This window comes from Zootoca vivipara, chromosome 2 (assembly GCF_965207765.1).
Source record: "Zootoca vivipara chromosome 2, rZooViv2.hap1.1, whole genome shotgun sequence".
In the NCBI taxonomy this organism is placed as follows: domain Eukaryota; kingdom Metazoa; phylum Chordata; class Lepidosauria; order Squamata; family Lacertidae; genus Zootoca; species Zootoca vivipara.
In genome coordinates, this window is record NC_142584.1 from 20,552,674 (window position 1) to 20,578,605 (window position 25,932).

A 25,932-nucleotide genomic window follows, 5' to 3' on the forward strand; every position below is an offset into this window, starting at 1 on the left:
AGGAACTTGTTCCTTTTAAAAAAACAAAACAAAACAGCAACAACCCAAAGAGGTGTTTTCCTGGGAATTTTGGCTTTGTCCAGAAGCCACCTCTCTTGTGACACTGACCAGTGACCTACTGGTAACCCTGGCAGGATCGACCTGGAAAAGCAGGCATTTGTCACAAGTGCCCTGAGCCAAGCAAACATCTGCTTTCTATCCTCACTGTGTCCTGCCTCAGTAGCTGGAACATTTGCCACGTGTCCTCCTAGCACATTGTTAGAAAGTCATTGCCCCATGCCATGCCTGCCTCACTCCCCCTGCTGATAGCTCAAGAGGAGGTGCCCACAAGGAGGGAATATAGCTTTGATCAGTGGCTGTGCTATGGAAGAAGGGTGTGTTCGTTAGAAAGCAATATGCGTTATTCATGACTTGGACCTATAATAATTACACCATGTTCTCCCTCTGAAGCTATTACTATGTCACACAACAGCAAAGTCAGATTTCCCATTCAGTGGTGAACTCTACAACCCTCAAGATACCTAACCTAAAAGTCTTGCCATCACATACTAGCCATTGCAGCTTCAATTGCAGCAGCTACTCCTTCTCCTTATCTGACAAGCATCAAGATGTCTGGGTGCTGGTGGGGTCCAAGAGGAGCAGAAGGGGGTTGTGCTGGAGAGATGAAGCACAACTTCTTGCACTCCTTTTGGCTCCCTCCTTCAAAAACTTCCAATTGGCAAGCAGGCACCCCTCTATCTGAGGGATAGGATACCGTCATGTATCTCAGAGTTGTCATCTTTTCGTAGGGCCTGCAAGACAGAGCTGTTCCACTTGGCCTTTGGACTGACTAAGTCTGACCCCGGTGTTACCCTCCCCTAAGGTTTTATCCTACAGATATTTAAATGAGGTTTCACTTGTAGATTCCTAATTTTAAAATTGAATTTTAACACTGTACAGTATTTAATCTGTATTTTAATTGAATTGTTTCTTTTATGCTTGTTTTGATATTTTTGTTGTTTGCCGCCCTGAGCCCGGTCTTGAATGGGAAGGGCGGGGTATAAATAAAAATATTATTATTATTATCATCTTCAGTTGGTTGGTGGTGGGCAATGGGCAACTCTTGACAAGCATCCACCTACATTGACTGTCAAGGTCAGCCACGGAACTGCAGCCAATCCCTGCTCCTGGACAAGTGTACCTATAAAGCTCGCATGTATTCTTGCTGATGGGTGAAGAGGTCCTTGCAGCAGCTGAAATGGGTCTGCCAAAAGGCCTCTCATCAAGGCATGGATGTGCTTAGCTTGTGCAATGAAACTGCAGCATGTGACTTCAACATTCTCTGGGCAAATGGAAGCCCATATATTTTGAGAACTGTAACTCTACGGCAGGGGATAATTGCTCATAAGAGATGCTTGTGAAGAAGTTACATAGACAAGAGCTGTCTCGGGATACAGTTTGCCTTTCAGAAGGAGTGGTTATATTCAAGTATGCTGGGTCCACAATACACACACTTCTTTCTGTGAAGAACACTTTCTGGCCTAGATCGTAGGTTGCTTCTACTTGCTTCCACTTTTGAGGATGCTTTCCTTCTTTGTAAAGATTCTATTTTGAAGAAACAAACAAACAAAGGAGGAACAATCCCTACACTACTCTGGGCTTCAAGAGTCTCTTTGCACAAATGCCACACCTTGCTTGAGCGATACATTATTCCCTCACTCTCCTAACCTAGTCTTGTAGGCAGCAACTCTCTGTTAAGTCTTGTGCCTTAATTTAAACCTTGTTGCAACAGTGCAAAGCATTCCCACCTACAAAAGAGTCACATTTGCCACTAAAATTAGCCGGAACATGTGTCATTTTGCGAATTCAAAAGGAAAAGAAAACACGGAAACAAAAGAGGCTTTGGCAGAACAAGCAACCTTGTGTGTTAATGTCCCTGCAGCAGGATGAAATCATTAGCTCCACTTTATTGTTACCTTTACAATGTCTAAAGTGCTGCCTTTTCAAAAGGCGCCTGCCAAGAGGGCCTCTCCTTCCTCTCTGTCAATGCAGTTCCTCACTGGGCCCTGCAATCACCACAAACTCTACTAATAGGAAGCAATTTCCAGGAAGGACTTGGTTCTGGGGGTTGTCCAAACAGCTAGGAAAGGGACAAGCTTTGTCAAGCTGACAAGAGCTTTCTCCAAGGCAAGCCAGCTTCCACCTGCTCGCTGAAGAATGGCTTGGATGTGATGATAAGGAGAGGCAAGGGAGAGCAGAAGAGAAGGAGGAGGAAGAAAGTAGCAGCAGAGGGGTGAGCAGATGTCAGGCCTGAAGGATTTATTTCTTTACTAGGACCTTGAGATCCACCAATCGGAGCCAGATGCAAAATGATGTCACAAGCAGGCTTCCGTATGCTTCAAACAAAAGAGCAAGGTGCCTCTGTGTGAGTACGTGGTCAGCCCAGCAACCTGTTTTCAGGACCAGAATGGATTGTTTTTACAGTCATTTCACACACAGATCCACTCCTGGTTTCCCTCAGAACTTTCAACTAGCTAATTTACCAAGGGCAAAAGGGGGGGAGGGTTTTTCTTGTTGCTATTGTAATACCATTGGGAGTCAAAAACTCTTGCTGATCTACTGCAAATCAGGCAACGCAGGGCAACTAGAATGAGCTTCTCTACCTGTATGCTTCCTTCCCTCCCGCATCCTCCCTAATAGACCCTCCAAGTGTCCCTATTTTCCAGTGACTTCCCTGATTTAGAGAAGCCATCCCGGTTTCTGATTTGATCTTGGAATGTCCCGCTTTTCCTTAGGATGTCCCTATTTTCATTGGAGATGTTGGTTTTGTTGTGTTTTTATATATGTTGGAAGTTGCCCAGAGAGGCTGGGGCAACCCAGTAAGATGTGTGTGTGGGGGGGTATAAATAATAAAAAATTTCATTATGGAATGGGATGTCTCTATTTTCATCAGAGAAATGTTGGAGGGTTGAATTCTTCATAGTTCTCCCTCCCTCTATTTTGTACTCTGTAGCCACTATGCCTTTTCTTCTGTGCTTACTGCGGAAAACTAACATATTATGGACCACAAAACAGAACATCAGTTTGAGGATGCCATTTTTGGGGTGCCTTGTTAACAGCACTGTGGGGCACCTCTAAGGCTAAGCACTTCAGGTTGCAACCTATGCATGACCAGAGAGCAATCTCTGGGGAATTCAGTGGGGCTTCTGTTATGAGTGTGGGATGTAATCCACTGAGAGCAGTCAAGTACAACATTCCTTGTTTTCCTAGAGTGGACATGCAAGGGGATGTTTGGTCTAGCCAGTCAAAACTTCCTGTTTCTCCTGGGCTGGAGCATCCTTCCTTGCATGTGACTAGGGGGTGGGCGTGACCTTTCCAGACCTGGTAAAAGGCCAAGGCATGCTGCCTCTCTCTCTCTTTTCCATCTTCCTTTCGTCCCGTGAACTGCTGGAGGTAAGGTTAGGTTAGGTAAGGAAAGGGGAGTACTTTTCTCCAATCAGAGAAGCAATTGCGGCAGCCGAAACCCTCTCTTCAGTGTTTAGTTGGATGCTAGGTATATTGTACAACTGCAATGCTTACATATCCACAGTATCTTCACAAGGGAAGAGGATGGAGAGAAAACCAGAACAATTCCCCACAGCCACACACCCTTGACTTCCAAGCAGCCCTGCCAGTTCTGATGGGCACCAAACTCTAAGCCATTTTTATCCTTCATCAAAAATCAACATTTGCAACGCTCCTTGCTCCAGTTTGCTGATTCCAGCCTAAAAACACATGGCCAGACATTATTTTACTTATACTTCATTTAACATCCAGGCCACACATTTGTTGGTAAGGCTGACTGAACGGAATGCCCCTTGTTTATTTTATTTTGTTTATCTAGAAATACTTGTCCCAGCCCTTCTAATGTCAATGTGCTACTCGGGGCTCTTTAGCAACATTTTAAAACCACAGTGCACTAAAAATATATATCAGAGATGGAAAGAATCCAACAGGAAACACACATCAAACATCCATTTAGAAGCTGCAAATGAGCAAGATCGCAAGACCTTAGCAGGCAAACGCCTGCCAGAATGCCAATTTAAAGGCTAGCCTATAGATTTCTCATCCCCACCCACTTTATTTTCCTCTATTTGTGGTTTAAAATGTGGGCAGGGAGTAGGGTGACTAGTTACACGTTGTGCATGCTAGTTCATATGGCTATACACCAATGTAGAAATAATTGCTGTGATTTAAACAGAAGCATAATAAATCTTACCAAGAATGGGGAAGATGACTGTGACCTGGAATTCAACTACACAGCTGCAAATTAAACATTTTAAATGTGTTGTGAAGTGTAATATACACATGTGACAACAGATGGCAACAATGAGCTATGCAAAATTCAATGTACCTTTCAAAATGATTTTTTTAAAAAAATTCACAGCGTTTTTAAAATATGTGTGTAGATTCCAGGTTACCCATGTGTCAGCCTGCTCAATCTGCCCATCCTTGCACCCCCTGTGTCCACTTCAAGGCTTTCCTTGCGCTCCCTTCCATGGTTCTTTATCTTTAATAGATGCTTCAAGTGGACACTCCTTCAAATAATAATAATAATTTATTATTTATACCCTGCCCATCTGGCTGGGTTTCCCCAGCCACTCTGGGCGGCTTCCAACCAAATATTAAAAACAGTACAGCATCAAACATTAAAAACTTCCCTCTCAAAGAGAGGCCAGTACTCTTTGAAGAAGGGCAAATGTTTCCCTAGTTCAGAATGGTGGTGGTTGAAACAACGAATAATCTAACGCAGTAAAAAGCAGAGACATCACCTTGCCGACAAAGGTCCATATAGTTAAAGCTATGGTTTTCCCAGTAGTAATGCATGGAAGTGAGAGCTGGACCATAAAGAAGGCTGATCGCAGAAGAATTGATGCTTTTGAATTATGGTGCTGGAGGAGACTCTTGAGAGTCCCATGGACTGCAAGAAGATCAAACCTATCCATTCTTAAGGAAATCAGCCCTGAGTGCTCACTGGAAGGACAGATTCTGAAGTTGAGGCTCCAATACTTTGGCCACCTCATGAGAAGAGAAGACTCCCTGGAAATGACCCTGATGTTGGGAAAGATGGAGGGCACAAGGAGAAGGGGACGAGAGAGGATGAGATGGTTGGACAGTGTTCTCGAAGCTACGAACATGAGTCTGACCAAACTGCGGGAGGCAGTGGAAGACAGGAGTGCCTGGCGTGCTCTGGTCCATGGGGTCACGAAGAGTCGGACACGACTAAATGACTAAACAACAACAACAACAATCGTGTTAGAGAGACTGCACACCTGTGTACATGTGTGTTGACATAGAATGTACACTTTGCCTCCAACATTTCTCCAATGAAAATAGGGACATCCTAGTCCATAATGATAATTATAATCATAATTTATTTATACCCCCTCCATGTGACTGGGTTGTCCCAGCCACTCTGGATGGCTTCCAACATATATAGAACATTTAATATTAAAAAAGACAGTTCCCTATACAGGGCTGCCTTTATATGTCTTCTTAAGGTATAGTTTATCTCCTTGACTTGGGGTTCACATGACTCCATTTCTCCAATGAAAATGGGGGAATCCTAAGGAAAAGTGGGATACTCTGGAATCAAATCAAACTGGGACGGCTTTTGTAAAACCGGGACTGTCCCTGGAAAATAGGGGCACTTGGAGGGTCTCTGCACATAGACATGCAAGTATATATTGTGGGAGGCAGACAGAGGTGAAAACCACTGCACTCCAAATGAGCACCTGTTCTGTACAAGATTTATCATTTTATTGTTATTTATTACATTTCTCTAGGACTCTTCCCTCCCAAAGGAGCCCAGGGCACTTAACAGAATGAACAGAAATAAAATAAAAGCAATTCCAACCTGTACCGCAAGGAATCTCATTTAACACATTTTTTTTAGATACCGTTCCGTTAGAAGCAGTAGAACTGCTTGCAAAGCCTGTGATTAGGACTAAGGCACATCTAAAAGGAACCATTTCATGGAAGCGAGAGCTACAAAAGGCTGCTCACCAACAATGGCTATGCTCTACTTCCTCAGTTGGAGGCAGTAATGCTTCTGCAGACCAGCTGGCAGAAACCACAGGAGGGGAGAATACTCTGGTACTTGGGTCCTGTTTGCAAGTTTCCCCATAGGCATCTGGCTGGCCACTGTGAAACCAAGAAGCTGGACTACATGGTCCAGTGGCCTGATCCAGCAGGGATCCAGTCTTCTAATGTTCTTATATCGCCTGGCTGTGAGTCGTAAAGGCTGCCCCCTGCAAGCCCCTCTCCACCTGGCATAGGTCTGCAATGGACTAAACCTCCAACAACCTGCACATCTAACATATTTGAAATACTGCATGTGCTAGGTTTTGCTTTATGAATGCTGATATTATAAAATCAGTAACAATAACAAAATTTTACAAAAAGCAGTGGAACCTATGTGCGAGAAGTCTGCCTGCTAACCTTGCCAATGCAGCTGAAAATGCTCTCTGGGAGGGGTGGAGAATGGCAAACACATAAGCAGGCATCTTGCGCCTTGCAACACCAGCACGTTCAAACCGGCATTGCGATAGAGTGCCGAGGAGTGCCAAGTATGATGAATGGGGTTTTGTTTTTCTGGGAAAGAAAGCAAACTCATCCATTCTGCAGGCTGATATCATCGGAGAAGTTGCCCAGGCAGTTTGAAGAGCCTTATCCAGAAGGAACATTCCATAGAAGTTCTTAATCTGAAGCAATGGTGGGCCGGGAAGGCTGGGATACTAGCCTAAGCATGCAGGGAAAGCAATGGACAAGAGGCCCTTGGCCGATGTCCCGGTGCTGCCTAGTGCCTAAGCTTCTCTTCCCAGGCAGCTGGACCAAGTGTCCCCACACCTATGGCTCACCAAGTAGTTCCTGCAACCCACAGGCCCAGCTGCTCGTGCCTCAGTGCGGCTTCTATTATTCTGTATAGCGATGAGCAGATATTTACAACTGCATGTGTACACACACACCTGTGTAAGCAAGGAATGTAGAAGCAATCACAGCAAACCTGGCCAGTGGCAGCAACAGTGCTAAGCGACTATTGGCAGCAATGACTAGCGACCAACCCTTTGACTATCTTTACTGTAGTAAGGTAGCGTGCCTGGCATGTGCCCAGGTGTGGGGCTGCGCTGTGCCCCTGCCTTCCTGCGACCCTTGGCGGGCACAAACAGGCATGCACACCTGAAGGGCGCAGTAACACAGCCCTGCCAGCCCCACACTGCTTTGTGATGCTGCAGGGCTGTGTGAAGACTATGTAACAGGCATGTGCCAAGCAGGGCCGGCTCTAAGGCAAGGCTGGGGGGGCGCAATGCACCAGGGGGGCGCCGCGCTGCTGTGCCCGTGGCAGCCGCACTGTGCGCTGCGCCCGCCAGACAGCCGCGCCGGGAAATGGGGCGGGGGGCGCCCGGCGCCGGAGGGATCTTCGCACCATGGCGCCAGATACACTTAAGACGGCCCTGGTGCCAAGAACAGGAAGCATGCGTGCCTGTTGCAGCCTCACAAGTGTGTTGCACCCGCCAAGGGCTGTGGGCAGGTGGGGCACCACGGCATGGGGCTGGCAGGGTGGAGAGGAGCAAAATGCGCCCCCAATGCATCTGGGGGGCACCACCCCTCTGGCCCTCCCCACACAAGGCCACTGCTTACTGGTTAGTATTCGTCTACACCTGTCTAAGGCTAAGGCCACTCTCATAGCATACATTAAAGCCAGGCATGGCCAAACTTGGACCTCCAGCTGTTTTGGGACTACAATGCCCCTCATCCCTGACCACTGGTCCTGTTAGCTAGGGATGATGGGAGTTGTAGTCCCAAAACAGCTGGAGGGCCAAGTTTGGCCACCACTGCATTAAAGGACTATGGTACACTTTTGACGTCCATGGCTTCCCCCAAAGAATTCTGGGAGCTGGAGCTTGTTAATGGTGCTGAGAGCTGTTATTCCCAATACAGGTTGGGTCCCACAAAGGAAGAGAGGTGAGATGTGAAGGTACAGAAATATTTTAAATTTCCTCATCCAAAAACAGCATAATCGTATGTACGTTCACATGGAAGTAAGTAATTCAATAGTTAACGGGGATTATGCCGAGAAAAGTGAGCCTACTCAGATGTAAGGTCTATTGAGTTCAATGAGAGTTCCTTCCAGGTAAGTGTGTAGAGAGCTGCGGTCTTAATGAACCTCAAATGCAGGTCATAAGTAGGAGTAATTTAAGCTCAATTTCCCCATCGAACTCAATGGTAGTTTAAAGCTGAAATCCTATGCAGGCTTACCAAGGAGTAAACCCCATTGAGCACACCTTCCACTGTGAAGTACTTAGCTGGGTGGATCGTGCCTCTGTTTTGGTCAGAATATTAGGTCACAAAACTTTGCATTCCAACATTACATTGATTTAAGACCGTTATTCAAAAAACAATCAGCTAATTGCCAATGTTCCTAAACTTGTACTATGCTAATTTTGTCCTTTCTGCTTCATTCCTCTAGTCATGTACCAGTGGTAGTTTATTTTTATGGCTCGTAGCAGTTTTATAGTCCAAAATATCATTCTCCTACATGTGAGAGTACATTTTCTCATGTTTGGTGTAACAAAAATGTGTCAGGAGTAGTTCACTCCCACCCACCCCAACAACCCATATGTTAATATTTAAAGCCAAATGTAAGGCAACCTCTGATATTCAAGGAATAATTTTTTGGTACTGTATATGAATGAGCAAACAATGTGGAAACTAGAGAACGGCAGTTCCCAATTTACGTGGGGGTTACGAAGTGTTTAAGTGAAATCAAATATATCTGAAACACCATCGGAAAAGCCTGCAAACGCCCTCTAAACCTCTGGAAAGCCTTGGGGAAACCCTTTAAGAAAGCAGCAGCAATTATGAAATGCCAAACTCCACCACAATCATTACCCTCCAAACGTCCATGCTCAAAATTCCACAGGCTTCAATGGTCAGTGCAAGGGCTCCTGGGAGCTCTTGCAAAGGCTTGTGGGATTGCTAGGCACTGTTTCCATGCATTATTATTTTTTTGTACCCTTTCTGGACTCTTTTAGGGCTGTTTTGCCATTTTTTCAAGTCACGTCTGGTTTGGGCACAATGCACGTGTGGCGAGTCATGCATCCATTGAACCTGTGTAAATGGGGATTTGCCCGTTTTCATATAAACATAAGAAGTTTGAAGCAGCCCTCATAAGCAAAACTCCTAATAATGGGGAGCAGGAATGCTATTTGAGGCAAGGAGAAGAGTCCCGTTGAACTCAGGACTGTTCTACTCTACCAGTTGGCCCCATACCAGGCACAGTCTGGGCTGGTGGAGATCCTATCTGCTTTCCTTTTGAAGCACCTTCACAACAACGGTGCAGAATATGGCAGTTAGCACACTTTTAGGAAACAGGTGTTTGGATCACATGCTATTACACACCAGTTAGATCAGCTGCCTGTTTATTTCTGGGCCCGGCACAAGGTGCTGATTTAAAGCCTGGCTTGGGACTAGGCTATCGGAGGGAGCTATCTGAAGAAGAAGAGGAGGAGGAGTTTAGATTTGATATCCCGCTTTATCACTACCCTAAGGAGTCTAAAAGCGGCTAACATTCTCCTTTCCCTTCCTCCCCCCACAACAAACACTCTGTGATGTGAGTGAGGCTGAGAGACTTCAGAGAAGTGTGACTAGCCCAAGGTCACCCAGCAGCTGCATGTGGAGGAGCGGAGATGCGAACCCGGTTCCCCAGGTTACGAGTCTACCGCTCTTAACCACTACGCCACACTGGCTTTCTGCACCTTGCCCTACTTGTAAGATTGGCGCCTGAGGTTCCTGCTTTGTGTTCCGCTGGTGAGAGTTGTTAAACTGGTGCGCACCAGGGACAGAGTCTTTCTTGTGGTGGCCCTGCATTTCTTGAACAAGGGAGATGCACAGGAAGCTGTGTTACATTGGTGCATCTCGTTTCAGTATTGTCTACACCAGGGTTTCCCAAACATGGGTCTCCAGCTGTTTTCGGACTACAGTTCCCATCATCCCTGACCACTGGTCCTGCTAGCTAGGGATGATACGAGTTGTAGTCCAAAAACAGCAGGAGACCCAAGTTTGGGAAACCCTGGTCTACACTGAATAGCAACAGCTCTCCAGACTCTTAAGCAAGCGTCTCTCTCAGTCCTACCCAGGACATATTCTGCATGACAGTTTGGAAAACCATTAAGACTTTTTCTTCTGGTGGTCTGCATTCAGGTGGTATTATGGTGCTGCGCTGTTGTAGACGCTTATCAGCCGCTGCTACACTTAATGCAATATTCTGTTATTATTTCAATAACTGGAATCTTAGTATATGGCTTAGGTAGTAAACTGCCTAAAAGGCCGAAACGTAAATCTAGTAACCTATCAAATAAGCAAACAAAACCACTCTTGGAAAGCCTCTCTCAGGCGTGGCTCCTGTGAGAATGGAATAACTCTGCATTCATTTCCAGGACAGCTGGTGCTAAATGCAAGTGCTGCTCTTTCCTTCTCACCTGAAACAAACTTATGTATAGAAGCTTCTCTTGTTGTCGTTTATTGCACTAGGCTCGAGTAGTCCATCTCCCCTACCACGCGGTGAGAGCTTTCCAAGGGACCATGGGCATAGCCAGGATTTTTGGGGGGGGGGTCAGGACTTTTGTCGGGGGAGGGGGTGCAGAACCGACCTGATTAGTCAGTTAAGTATTTATATTACTTGATTCAGGGGGCGGGGCAGCTGTTCCTCCTTGCCCCCCCCCCCGCTACGCGCATGCAAGGGACCCAGCTGAGATCAAGGTTCAAACGCCACCACTTGTGAAAAGCTGCAGAGATTCCAGACTCCATCCCGATTCAGAGACCGATAGTGTCCTGCTTGGTGAGTGGAGGGCAGCTTTTCTTATTGGGGTGCCACAGATGGAGCGGGAGAAGAAACAGCTTTGCCTCTGCCTTCCGGGGTCCACCAGTCCATTCCACAGCGCCTAACACTACAACAAGCTAAGTCGCAGTCACCCAAGAACTGCAACATCAGGCGGTGGCTTGCACACCTGAACCAGCCTCCCAGGTTCGCAACCGCAGGCAGAACTTTCGCATCGCTTCAAGTGCAGGTCTGTGGAGACCGCTCACACGTTCAGTTAAACCCAAGAGTCGCCAAGCATTACAGGATGAGCTGCGTGTGTGGACCAGGGAGGAGAGGGGGAGGTTCTCGGCTACCCAGGCACGCCACCCACCCGCCTGCCTGCAGATGCTCCAATAAAAGCGACAACCGCCTGCATCGAGTCGTCAGGGTCTCCCCATGACACGCCGCGCCGCTCCACTCTCGCCAGGTCTCACGCCAGGACCGCCTGCAGCCTCCAAGGGGAAAGGTGGTTGTCTCGAATATACCCACAATCCAAAGGAACATCGAGGGCACCCAAAGCGCGGCTCTGGGAGTCAAAGTTGCGCCTGAGCCCAGGAGTCCAGAATCGGTCTCTTTCTCACACACAAAACACAGAGTCTTCTTTGCTGATCAGCACATGGTCAAGGCGCAATGAACACCTCCCCACAAACGTCTTACGACCCCCCGAGATTTCTTCGCCCTGCCCCTGCACCCCGCGCTCTCCCTCGGACGCCCCCGGCTGCCACCCTCCCTTCCTCGCCAATTCAAAGTGGAAGTAGCTCTTACCTTTGGGCGCCGGGTGACTCCGGGGCTCCCCTTTGCAAAGGACCCGAGCTCCCCACTGTTTAGACGCTCCCTTTCCCCCTAGGTTGCGGCGTGGCGACGCTCCGATCTGAGGCAGTGGAACTGGGACGGGCAGGTGCGAGGAGCTCTAACTGGAGCGCTGGAAGGGCGCGCAGAGTTCCGTGCTGCTCCAGAGCCGCGCTTTTTATCCCTCGCTCGCTCGCTCGCCCGCCTTCCCTCGGGGCGTTGCTTCGAGGGGCGGCCAGCGTGGGAGGGAGGGGGCCCCCTAGAGGCGGAGAGGCGGCACGCCGGCAGGAGGAGCTGGTGGCAGCGGGGAGTGTTGCTGCAGAGACCCCCCCCCACCAGGCTTCCCTCGGCTGGGCAGTCTCTTTGGCAGCTTCACCCAGGACGCGGAGGGGAGGGGAGGGGGGTCCTGGGCATCGCTGCTGAATTACAGCAGCCAGCAAGCTCGAGGGCTCGCTTCCCCGCAGAGACACGGAGGGGAGAAGAAGACGCAGGCTGGAGGCTGGAACAGGCTCAAGGATGCCGGACGGGGCGGGGAGACCCCCCTGGTCTCCTCCTCCTGTCACCCCCTGGAATAACCGGCAGGCTGATGGAGAATGCCCTGCAACATCTAAAAGACACCTGCCGCCCGCCCCATCAGATCCAGGAAGTGCCTCACTGAAGGTTGACAAGGTCGGAACCAGCAGGGTCCTTAATGGAAGACCCTAACTTAACCCGCCACCGCTGGAGCTCTCGCTTTGTTGTTAAGAAATGAGTACATTTCCATTTTAAACCCCCCCCCCCAAAAAAACCATCTGTGAAAGCTCTTTCAGAAAAAAACGACAGGGAACCACTCTGAGATCTAGCAAGTGGGGCAGTATACCAAACAAAAAAATAAATAAACTGTAGACATATTTTAAAAATAACAGAATTGAAGGTATGATTCATGCCAGAGCTAAACAGTTAGAAATCACTTTCCTTTCAATGGGATATTCAAAGCACATGTTTAACTCTCTTATAGAAGTTAAGGGAATGAGGAAACATGCTGTGTGGGGGGGGTATGATAAAAAATATTGCTAAAATTATGGTCATGCTCTGCAGTAGAAGGCTTACACAAATGGCTGAAAATTCGTTACACGCCGTAGTCCGCTTCCAAAATCTATCCAGGTCCTTTGCAACTTTGGGACATTACTAAAGCTTGAGATGGTAGTAATTAAGCAGGGATTACTACCTTTCTGCTTGCATGTCCATCATTTGAGACTGCGTTGCCAAGTGATGACTTGCACATGTGAGTGAACAGACAGAGACAAAACGCTGCGTGCCACACCTCATACACAACACTTTCCAATGGCAGCAATTGACACATTGATTGCACTGGCTGTCAATTAACTGCCAGGGTAGCTTAAAGGTTTTGGTATAGCTTGGGACTTGGGTGGCCTCAGCCCTTACATAGCCAACCAGTCCCTGCATTCTGCAGGAGTGAGCATGCTGCAGGTACCATCCTGTGAATACTAGGTCAATTCTTCATGCTGCTAGAATCAGGCCTTTAGTGTGGTGACACCTGCTCATTGGAACCCCCTATATATCGGGCAGGCACAGCGTTTTTGTTTGATTTTTGGTGCCTGCTAAGGACGTTCCTCTTTCAACAAGTCTTCTAAATGGAAATCTTTATCTTAATTGGTATCCGTATTGATTTTCTGTGTGTGCGCTATTGTTGTTTTCATGGCTTTTAAAAAGAAAGTTTTTATAGATGCAAGTGCTTTAATTTCCCCAACCTAATTTTAATATTTTTTTTAATTGATTTTTGTTAAGAGGTACAAACTTGGCAAAAAGAAAGGTAGGAAAAAAGAATCTAAAGTGTAAAACGTAAAATATCACAGCCTGGAAGGACAAAAATACAGCACGGCTCTAAAAGAACTACAAAGTACAGACTCAATGTTTTAATTGATTTTATATATGCAACTATTCTATATATGCTTTATGACTTTGTATATTTGCTCCAGGATGCCTCATGGGAGGTGATGCATCAATGAAACAAACAAACAAACAAACAAACAAACAAACATGCAAACAATAGTGAATCATGCAGTGTTGAGTAATGCAGTGATGAAGAGAAACAAATGGCATTCAACCCTACATCAATCAGTCCAGGGAACTTCACTATTAGCCTACAATATTAGCTACATCCAAGATCAGGAGTTGTGTCCAGGGAGAGCTCTAGATCTTTTAGCTCTCTATCTGGGACAAGAGTCCTCCAGTGAGTTTGAGGCTTCACCCCAAAGAAATGTTGTCAGCAGCACACTCTTTCACACCATTGAGTTTTGTGTCCAGGTGGACACTTACTTAACTCCTGTGGTCCTTATTTACCTCCTCCTGACCTCCCAGCAGTGCTATTTTTCTAGAAAAAGAGGTTTCGGGACTCATCATGAACTTGTTCTCTTACAATGAGAATGGCACCCACCTGAGAGGTGATGGAACTGAGTTCCGACGACTTCCAGCTGAAAAAAAAGCCCTGCCTCCCAGGCATCAAGGAAGCTCAGAGTGGATGGTCCTGGAAGCAAAATTTAGGTTGCCAGGTAGGGTGCTAAAAGCTAGGGCCTACAAGGTAGCTTCCTCTGAAAGAAAGGCAGCTAGGGACAGCTGGACAGGTGCCATTACGTAGTCTCAATGCTTGATTGAGCCAATAATGTTGGGAGGTGGAGTTAGGATCAGATAGGCACTGGGGAGCAAGGATCAGATAGGCAATGGGGCAATTTAGGCCAGGCTGGGTCTGTATAAAAGGGATGGGCTCTGCTTGAACTGGGATGGAACCAGATTGCTGGCACTTAAAATTAAAACTTAAGATGATGGTGGGTGGGGGGAGCCAACAGGAGCTGAAGCAAAGAAGCAAGCTGTTCAGCTTGAATACAACCCGATAATAAGTGAATATTTCAGTTTTGATAATAAATTTGAAGCATCCTGTACACCCAGAAGAATTACTGCACATGAAAGGCACAAATTCTTCACTAGAACGCCAAGTGAAGGAGAAAGCACACTAACCCATCTGTGACCAACTTAGTTTCAAGTTCCCACAAACTTCTGAAATAGAGGAGCTTTTGCAACATGAAGCCAGGCAGACTGAGATCCAGATCACTGTGACTGATTTAACCCTCGGGTGGGAAGCAGATTTGTAAGAATAAGTTGCTACAAGCAATGGAGAGGATGAAGGCAGAGAAAAGCAAAATGGCGGCCTACATTGCAAAAATGCACTTGGTTGGCAAAACACTTGGTTTCTTCTTTGCTCTGACATATTAGGAATGTCAAAGCAGTTATGAAAAAAGGGATTACAATTTTTGGGGGTGTGTGTGGTAATTGTTTAACAATTTCAATTAAACCATTAATTCCAAATCTAAAATTCCCTAGTGGCATCACTGAATGGAGATTTCCTCTCTAATCTACCATTTTTGAAATACACACCTAAGGAGCAATCTTATGATTCCTGGGAGGGCATGCTTCCTGAGTTATAAAAGTAACCACATTGTCCTCTCCTTCATAGATCTTTGGGGCTATGACTCCATATCTGTTAACTGTTCTCTGATCCAAGTTGGCTTACATTTATTTTGTCATAAGGACATAGGAAAGCCCTTCTGGATCAGGCCATAGGCCCACCTGATACAGCATTCATGACTAGCCTTATCCTCCATGAATTTGTCTAATCCTGTTAAAGCTGTCCAAGTTGGAGGACATTGCAGTATTCCATGGCAACCTGTGTCACAGTTTACTTATTCATTTTATTGAATTTATATACCACCCTATACCCGGAGGTTTCAGGGTGTTTCACAGAATAAAATCACAATATAAAACCACAAAATACGCAATCAAAACAGCAGCAGCAGCAACAACAACAACACAATAATCCCCCCCAAAAGAAATCACCCTCATTTTAAAAGGGCAGTTTGTGTGCTGAAGTAGATATATATTTGCAGTTCAGTATTGTGGTGGTGGTTAAAAAAAGATTCCCTGTTCTCTCACTTTAGCTTACAGGCATAGTAGCCCTGCCATCTGGACTGGCATGTTTTGGAGCTCGCAATTTTTCAGAACAATTCAGGTTTCCAATTATCTGAATGCAGAACCGAGAGGTAAAATCTGAGAGCGTCTGTAAAAAGGAATTATCCCAGGATGAATACATTGGATATAAAACTTGCATATCGATTAATTTTTCCTCACCGATTTTTTCATTTCAAAACAAATTCAACCATGAGTTTCAACTCCCCCTTCTCCCTTTGCTTCTTCCCTCCAACACTGCCTCCTTTTTCTCCTTCAGGAGTGGATTTTGTGGCAAGGGTAAACTTGCCCCTCTTCCTGGAGTCAAACTGGCATGTGGGATGTTATTTGAGTCACGTGGTAGGATGGCTGAGTGTGCAGTTGGATTAAAAAATATATGCAGCTGGGGGGAAGTTGGAAAGCAGTTGGAAAGCAGAGAATGTGCAGTGGGAAAAATGAGGGAAACTTGTCCCGTTTATGTGCTTATTGAGCACTTAAATGGCAGGCAGGGCTTTTTTTTCCAGCTGGAACTTGCCGGAACTCAGTTACAGAACTTCTTAGAATTTTACCTTCTAAGAGAACGAGAGAGGAGTTCATGGTGAGTTCCGGAACCTCTTTTTCTAGAAAAATAGCACTGATGACCGGAAACATCAGGGATACCACATACACAAATTATATCAGGGTAGAATGCGCTTAGCTTCCATACCTAAAACAAACTGCCCAAACCATATTAAAACACCACTTTCTTTTTGACTGAAAGCTCCTGAGAGTTAATTGGGTCCTGCTCTTACTTTTCAGCACAACAGTTGCACTTGCAAGCATATCGACATCAGCACTAGTTTGGCTTGAGCCTGGCGCAATCAAAATACTTCCGGCCCGCCCACCGGAAGTGGCGCGTAGGTCAATCCAGGTGGGGGTCCCTAAGATTTACATCAAATAGGGTGACCCCTGTGGGGACCACCGTCTGGGAGAGTGCCTTTGGCCCTGGCCCCACCTGGGCATGCAGACATGGCCACTCCCCCGGGATACCCCAGCGTTTGGAGGGGCAGGTGGAGACTACAACCTCCCCTCCTTCCAAGACAAAGGATTGCCCCAATGCCCAACCCAGTTGTGACGATTGCTATGAGGTAGGCAAAAAACCACCGGGTCAAAGCCAATTTGCCCGGTGGACAAATTCCTACCTGGCCCCATAATAATGGCTACCAATCTAGCCACAACAAGGTCCTTGACTATCAGCTTAAACAGAGGGTGAGTGGGCGGGGAAATCCGAGGAAGGAACAAACAAACAAACACGTAGTGCCCCAGGTGTAGGCTGCTTAAATGGCCAGGGGGTGGACCCAATGGGAGCCTCCCTGCTTCATTAGCTCCGCCCCCTGGCACAGCCCAAGTCCCAGCCTGTATGCCCATTTTCCAAAGCAGGATGCAGGCCAGGATCCAGCTTATGATAGGCTGCGGGGGCTTATGTATTTAGTTTTGAGTGACTGTGTCGCTGGTTATTCTGGAATTAAGAGTCTTGTTCATTTGAAAGCGCTCCCATTTCCAGAGTCTAAATAGCTGAGGCTACAGAGGTGGATAGTTCAGCAGCCTTGGCAACTCCATGAGGGGCGTAGGCAAGAGCCTTTTTTTTATTAAGCAGCAATGGAGAGGCTGCGCAGAAGATATATATATATATATATATATATATATATATATATATATATATATATATATATATAGTTTTGTAGCTTTCAATACCAGTCAGCAGAGCAGAGATTTCCCAGGACAAAAATAAAAAAGGGGAAACTCATCCAAAGATGTGCGGTAATGAGCAGTTTCCTCGGATCTGACAAATTAGTCGCTCCGAGTCTTTTTAATAAAACAATGGCTCAAGCTGCATTGGCTTCATTATTCACGATCTGCCCTTGCCGTGGCTGACAAGCTACCCAGCGACTTGCCTAGAGAAGCGAAATGCTTCACCGCTGCCCGGAGAAGCGAAATGCTGCGTCTTAAAGTCACCGCTGCAATTTGACAGGATGGTTTTGAACCCTTTAGGTAACAAAGCCTCAGCTGGCGTGTGTACACGCACACACACGCACAGTTTTGGAACTACAGGCTGCAGGTTCCCCACCAATGAGGAGCTGGCCTGCGTGAGTTTTAATTTGCAGGCACTCTCAACCTTATTCCAGAAGAGGTAGTAAAAATATATATTTAAAAGCCTTACCAACGACAATGCAATTACAACCCTTCATTGTTACCTCTGTGTTACTGGAGTGGAGATGCGAGCTGTTGTCGAAAGACTGCGGCTTACAACTGTAAAGTAGCCCACTGTTAATAGTGAAGAGCCGGCGCTTGAGCAGAGAGGGTGTCTTTCAACCACCCTGCAATGCAGCCCTGTTTAGTTAAATCCACCAAAGGCTGGTGAGGAGATTAAGTTCACGATGCAAGACACAACAGGGCATGCCACACGGAAGTCAGGTTTTATAGGTAATTTGCTGTGTGCCTGTGTATGCTTGCAGGGGCTGCTTAGATATTGTACCCTGTGGGGCTGCAGTATTTTTTGTGAGCAGGTTTTGCCCTCAACACAACTGCGTTCCTAAGGGCAGTACTCTGAGCGCATGCACACACACACACACACACACACACACACACACACACACACACACACTGAAGACTTGCTTACTGAGGTCACGCTGAGGTGTAGCTTCCATGTTCTGTCGAGATCTCGTGAGAGCCCAGCAAGATCTTGCAGGGCTCTTGTGAGTTTTTACAGGGTTCTCACCAGTTCTCATCAAAACCCAAAAGCTGCAGCCACTTCTTCGGCAGGCGGGCAGGACATCCACAGCAGCACCGGAGAAGCAAGAAGCAGCTGTTCCTTCTGGTAAGTTCTTAATGGAACCCACAACTGCTGCTTCTCTTTACTTATCCAGCTATGGTGAGACAGCAGGCAGGGTGCCCTTGGATTCTACCACCTGAGGTAGCTGTCTCAGTGTGCCTCATGGGCTGGCCAGCCCTGGCAGTGCTTTATATGGGGGAAGGTAAGGGATACACCTGCAGGTACCACAGGATGGGGCTAAACCTGCTCTCCTGCTACTAAGCAGCAAGCCCCATTCTGGATTTTGAGTCTTCGTCACGATAGCTTGACTGGTGTTGAGAGCTGTAGAGAACACTGGGAACTGGGCTGGCTTACAGAAATATTCCATTTCCCCCTGCCCTTAGGAGCTAGATGGGCAAAAAACATACTGAGCTCACTAGTACACTATTACATTGCAGTTGCTCTGCCGGGCGCCTTCATTATACACCTTTAGGCGCCAGGCAAAAACGTTCATTTTTAACCAGGCTTTGGTGGCGCTGTGGGTTAAACCACAGAGTCTAGGGCTTGCTGATCAGAAAGTCGGCGGTTCGAATCCCTGCAACGGGGTGAGCTCCTGTTGCTCGGTCCCAGCTCCTGCCCACCTAGCAGTTCGAAAGCACATCAAAGTGCAAGTAGATAAATAGGGACCGCTCCGGCAGGAAGGTAAACGTGCGCTGCTCTGGTTCGCCAGAAGCAGCTGTGTCATGCTGGCCACATGACCTGGAAGCTGTCTGCAGACAAATGCCGGCTCCCTCGGCCTATAGAGCGAGATGAGCGCCGCAACCCCAGAGTCGGACACGACTGGACCTGATGGTCAGGGGCCCCTTTACCTTACCTTTTGGTTGATCTTAATTGACATCCAACCCCCTTTTGGAATGTGACTTTTTGGGGTTACTGCTTTTGGTTTGATTTTATATGTTGTGGTCTCGTTGTGAACTGCCCTGAGACCTCCGGGTATAGGGCAGTGTATAAGTTGAATTTATTATTATTATTATTATTATTATTATTATTATTATTATGTGCTCTATAAAAGGCAAGAGGACAGCTACCATGGGTGAGCACCGACCACACGATTCAGCACAGACTGCAATTCAGTGCTTCGGAAAACAGTCTAATTCAACTCAGACTGTTGCAGAGATTTGGCCTGGGTCTGAATCAGAATCCCAATTCTGGAGCAAAAAAGTTTTTCTCCCTCCCCCCACCTGATTATAATGGGGAAATCAACAAATGGCGACATCTGTTTTGTTTTTTGACAGAAGCGGACTCCATTTGCAGGCGTACCAAAACCAGTCTGAGTTGCAGAAAGTAACAACTGCGAGGCTGATTTGACAGGAGTGGTTGTGTCGGAATTAGCAAGGAGCACAGAGCACACAAGAACAAGGTGACAACATCACTTTAACATCCTTCCACATCAGCAGTGTGATTAGAGAGCCCTCAGATAATATTTTCCTGTGATTGAAAGCTCGGCTCAAAACTACAGACTCTTCTTTTCAAGCCTGGGGAAAGAGACACGTTTTAAGTTTTGCAGATACAGTGCCTGCAGGTTTTTGTTTTGATCTCCAAATCTCTCCCAGGACTTTGAGAGGCCCCTGATTTTGATCAGCTACAGGATTACAGAGGGAGCACAGTTTGACCCCAACAAGTTTCGGAATACCTCCAAAACTGGCCAGAAACCACTTAAGGATTTGCGTTTCCTCCAAATCTGATGCACACTTCTGACAGCAAGGCATTCCGCTGTGGATATCGTAGAGCACTTACCTTGTGGACATGTGTCTACCTCAAACGAATGGTTCTTTGTGTGTATGGTGGGTGAGGAATCCAATAGAAGCAGGCCTTTTCATTGTCTAAGAACTGGGTTCGTTCTGAAAAGAGAAAGGGCATTTGCTGGAATCAGCTCTCCGCAATGAATCATGGCGAAAAGCACGTCAAGTGGAAGAGGAGGCTTCAAAGCACAGGAGACATGGCTAAACAAAGCATCAAAAAAGGGGGAAATGCTGCAGTCACTGCTTTGGGCCGAGTTGAAATCCAAACACGCAAGAGTACCTAGGGAGCTGGGCTGGGAAGGGGCCCTTTGAACACCTTGGAGACAAGATGAACTGTCTCACTTTCCCAGTGTATTGAGCTTTGATGCAATGACATTTTCTTTCCCCCTTGCATTGCAAAAAGCTTTAATGCTAATTCATCTTTTCCAGGGGGACTCTTGCAGGCCAACATAAATATTGATGTATGGTATTTAGCAACACTAACTAATAAAGATCTCATCTGACTTCAGTGGGAGGTGGGAGGGCTGGGCTTTGTCACTCTCAAAGCACGCTGGCACATTTCTGCTTGCGCACCCACAGTGAGTTGTGTTACGCAACTCTGAAGCTGCGACTTAAATCAGAAGAAATGGTTTTCTGATTCACCGTGGAGCAGGACCCAAACTGGAGTTTCTCCCCCACCCAACCCACCCACGCACAAAAAAAGGACAATGAATAATTAACTTTTTTTAAAAAAAGCAATACAAAAACCAACCTCTCAGCAGCCTGCATGGTGTATGGGGGTGGGGGGTGGGGTTATTTAAGAGAATCAGAAGTTAGGAAAATAATAACCTATAAAGCAGCTTCAATATTAGCAGTTTGTGACCCGCTGGCATGTCAAATCCGCAGCAAGTCAGTGGTCTGCCTGCCTGCTGAACCAGAAAACTACAGAAGGTAGCAGCAGCAGAAATCCTATGCAGAGTTCCTATTGCGCAGTCAGTACATAAGCTGTTATGTGGTGATCCCAGGGTATTGTACAGGCATGGTGTGTGTGTGCCACTGTGTTCAAAGCGGTTCAAGTTCCTCTGTGCATCAGGGCTTTCGGGCATCCACTGGTTGAGAACCCCTGCTGTCCTTGCCCTCTCTGAAGACATTCCCTGGGAACTTTCCCTCTCCTCCCAATAACTGCCTGGAAGTGGCTCTCCCTCTCTTCGCAATCCCTGCCAATACATATTCAACTCTCTGCCCCCCCCCCCCATTTGACTGAGGTCGCTTATGTTAAAGCGGTGCTCAGTTCCAAGGTGTGTGCATGTGTGCGGTTTTTTGAAGTCAGTGTGCCACGAGGCACACGTCTGGGAATGTACCCATCCAAGCTAAGCTGGAGGTTCTCCACGCAGCTCAGGTCAGATAGGTTTGCAGTATAAGCATTTAAGAGCAGCTGTCAGCAGATGCCAGCTTTCCTAAGGGATGCTGCATTATTGCCAGCAAAAAGAACATTGCCATCCGACATCTTTCAGTTCTGTCCCTTGCTGCATTGCGTTCAGAAAAAGAGGCGAGCGGAAAGCCAGGGAGGACATCAGTGGCATTGTGTCTTTGCACATTTGGGCAGTAATAGCTCCACTTCAGACTTTTCTCCTGGGGAGGCTGGTGGGGGGGGGAGGGTACCACTTGCACGCAAAAAATAAATTACATTAATCTCACCCGACTGCATATAAAGAAAGGGCACTTAAACAGTCTCAGAATCATTAATTGCAGAGATTTCTGCAGGCCCTATGGTGGAAAACAGCTGGATTTTCCTCTGTTGAGAGCCATTTAGCAGAGGATGTTTAGGAAAAGGAGGATCTGCATTGGCTATATTCTTCTCCTTCCCATAGATAAAATCTGCCCGGCAGACAAAATTCAATAACCCACAAAGAGCCTGTTAACTTGGAGTGCGTGTGGAGAGGGGAGTCAGAACACGAGTGCAAATTGGAAACTGAATTCAGGTCACTCAGAGCCTCTTCACATAGTGTTTTAGAGTGTACATCTAGAAATGTTCTGAAGTGCGAATGTAATGAAGACAAATGTGCAAACCCTTGTATATCATGCCAGGTACACTTCTCAGGGAGCCAGGATTGGTGCCAAACCTAGCTTTGCCCTGTAGAAGGTGTTAAATGGATCTAAGATATATGCAGTGTATATACCCCGTTTCCCTTATTTTAAGACGTAGTCATAAAATAAGCCATAGCAGGATTTTTAAGCATTCAAGGAATATAAGCCATAGTGCCTACCCCGAAAATAAGACATAGTGATAGGCTCAGCAGCAATGCTGGCCGCAGGAGGAGGAGGAGAAAAAAACTAAGACATCCCCTGAATATAAGCCATAGTGTTTGTTTGTTTGTTTGTTTGAGGAAAAATAAATAAATATAAGACGGTGTCTTATTTTTGGAGAAAATGGTATATATACTTGAGAGTAGGAAAGGCCAACAGTGACTGAGATCTGCTCTGTGTATTTTATACCCAAATAATCGAACTGGGGGAAAAAATGGTTGGAAAAAAGCGTAAGAAATGCTTTCATTTGAGTTGAAGAATCTGATCTTGTACTTCCCTGAGACCATGGCAACAATGCATTGTGTAGGGAAGAGGGAGAAATTTGGTTTGGTTTTTAATGTAAACCTACCCAATTCACACTTTCTGAAACAACCCGAGAACCAACTTGCAGCTATCCTTGGAAATTCACACTTCTTTAAATTTTGTGACACAGCTGTCTTTCCAGATAACACACACACACACTCACTCACTCACTCACTCACTCACTCAAAGGGTGCATAAAAATCCAAATATTAGAAAAATCAACACATTTTATGTACCATCGTATTGCATATGAACATGTGTGCAATAGGGGGGGGGGGAATGCCTTAAAATAATAATGAATTTTCATGAGGACAATATATATTGGAAACTGGTATACAAAAATGTGGGAAACTGAACTTTTGGAAAAATGAGAGATTTGTCCAAAACTGATTGATTTGTCCATCACTGTCTGCATAGAAACAAGTTTGTTTAAAACAGGAAAGGTCTATAAACATGAATCTCAGCCTCAAGCAGCTCACAGCGGATGTGGTTTTTCGTCATGGTAGCCTTAAAACACACCTAGGATGGTGCCAGCCACCACATTCTGACCTGAAGGTTCTTTAGATTCTGGCCCTAAACTGCAACAGCAGCTCTTCAAATGGTTGCAGCTGAGTGCCATTTGTATGACTGGATAACAGCTTCAGTGGGGAGAAAAATCATAATGGCTAGTAAGAGGTGCAGAAAAAAGATGGCTAAACTGCATGGGGCTAAACTGCATGTTCGAAGGAGTCCCAAGTCAACTATATGTTTCTGACTGGAATTAATGAGAGCCAATAACTGGCTGGGACTTCTGCCAGTTACCAAAAATACCAAGAGCACAGGGAAGCAGGCGGCAGCAGACATAGCAATGTCTAAGCAAAGTTGCCTGGACCAGCTGAGAAACACAAAAACTACACGGGACTCTGGGGAAAGGGATGTGAGAAGGCAACAGAGTGAGACTGAGGAGCAGGCAGGGAAAGCCAAAGAGGGAAGCCAACAGGAGAGAAAATTACCTGTTGATGAAGAGATCTCTTTCTAGGGTGACATATCAACAACATGGAGTGAATCTGCCTTGAGTCGAAAGCAGCACCGTTTACATTTAGCACCAAATTCGAACAAGGCCCGATCCCGATGCAAGCTGCACTTCCGAAGCAATGGTCAGGAATGCAGTTGTTTCTCCACATCAGGTGTGGGGAATCGCTGGCTCTCCAGGTGTTGTTGATTTCCCATCATCCCTGGCCAATGGCCATGATTGCCAGGGCTGATGGGAGTTGTAGTTCAGCCACATCTAGAGGGCCAAAGCCACTCTACAGTCATGGCTTTACCAGTCTTACAGCTGAGCATAGGACAGCAGGTGAGTGGGAGGTAGGTGTGGCTGGGGAAATTGCTTCACAGGGCAAATTGGGGGATCTGGTGGGCCTAATTTCATTCACAGGCTGCAGTTACCTCACCCATTCTTATTTGGGGGGAATGTTTAATCAGTAGCTCAAGGATTTCCAATTGTGCAATGGAACGTCCTCTGGCGAGTTCTGTTGTGCAGACAGCAGTCCTTGTGCTAATGGATTTTTTTGTATTTTTGGGGGTGCCACCCATTGTTGTTACTCAGATGCAAATTTAATGGGCAGGTTAATGGGCTAACCAACCAGTACTTATATAGTTAATAAATGAGCATTTATTTAATTGGCCAAGGAAAAAGCAAGGCTCATTCACATCGGATGAAAAGGTGGAAGGTCCCGTTTCAAGGACAAAAGGTACTTGGGCCTCAGAGGTTCTGAACCTTCTCTTTGCCCACACGGTACCTTCTCACAAAGATGTCCTGGTTGTGAGGGAAGTGCTTGGATGGAGAGACTACAGGGAGGTGAAGTGTGAGGTGGCGCTTCATAACTATGCACAGCCTTTTACACATATAAATTGAGCTCATGCCCTTTGCTTTATACGCAATGGGGACATTTACAGAGATGGGCCTGCAGCCATCACATTTGGTTTGGGCCTGAGTCACAAGGATAACAAAGGCCAATGTGCGACAGGAAGTCATACTATGCCCTGTTAAAATAGAACACTTTTCACTCTCCTGTGCTTCACTCTCACAACAAAGGCACCAGAATGCTAAATTAAGGGTTGGTGCCTCAGCATTTCCGGAAATTGCCTAATTTTAGACAGCTGTGTGAGGAGGTGGCATCTACAAGTACCTGGCAGCTAGCATCTATTTGGAACCAAGCTGCAATTTTGCTTTGATTGAGGTGAAATACTGGAACTTACCAAGCCACTCAAGAGTTTGCTAGCACTACATATGTATCCTGTGCTGGTACAAATCTGAAGCATCCATAATGCCTTGACCCTCATCGTCTTGAGGGGTCCTTTCCATAATACCTCAAGCTTTATCTTTTATTGTGCAGGAAGCTACAAGATAGGGAGGGGGAAAGCTTTTCCTTCTTCTAGGATTGTGTGGTGAAGCTTGCTGGCAGCCCAGGGACATTGCTAGACTCTTAAAACACTCAGGGCACAGGACTATGACATAAATGTGCATATGCTAATATATGGGCGTAGATGCAAATTTAGGCCAACTTTTAAAGGGAAAGCTGCCCTGTAAGCAAAGGAAAAAAAGTTGTTCAAAAAAAAAAGAGGTCCAGGAAGTTTTTTTTAGGTGGGGCTCAGGGCCCCTTGGGCTACCCTCTCAGAATTCCCTTCTACAGGTTGAGAAATATCCTGCCCGCCATATCTGCTAATGACATCCCTATAGAATTGGCACTTCCTTACTGGTCTTCTTTCTGTGACTGTGACAGAAGCTTGCTTGACTCATGGACATGCTGATAACAGGAGCCCCTAGCTAGACATGGTTAGCCTAACTTTTGTCACCCATGCTTTGATAACCTCTAGTTTAGATTACTGCAATGCGTTATATGTGGGGCTGCCTCTGATGGTTTAGAGACTTCATCTGGTGGAGAATTCAGGTTGCTTACCAGGATAAGATGGTTTGAACATATTGCACTGATCCTGACCCAGCTGGCTGCTAATTAGTTTCCAGGCCAAGTTCAAAGTGCTGGTTTGACCTATAAAGCCTGAAACAGCTCAGGATCGCAACACCTCAAGGTCCGCCTCTCCCC

General features: G+C 46.4%; 1 protein-coding gene across 4 annotated transcripts in view; it reads right to left on the reverse strand.

Moving 5' to 3' along the window:
• The window catches only part of CACNG5 (calcium voltage-gated channel auxiliary subunit gamma 5), a 49,446-nt gene extending 27,618 nt beyond the window's left edge, over positions 1–21,828 (reverse strand). The window contains exon 1 of one of the 4 annotated variants that reach the window (XM_035104017.3): positions 11,645–12,241. Coding sequence is in view for 2 of the 4 variants with exons in the window: in XM_035104016.3 (XP_034959907.1) it covers positions 20,256–20,266 (11 nt within the window). In the remaining 2 variants the exon portion in view is untranslated. Of the gene's footprint in view, positions 1–11,644; positions 12,242–20,255 lie in introns of those variants that run through there. The other 3 variants (XM_035104016.3, XM_088662985.1, XM_088662986.1) reach the window with 3 other exon arrangements.
• Positions 21,829–25,932: the final 4,104 nt, after the last annotated feature.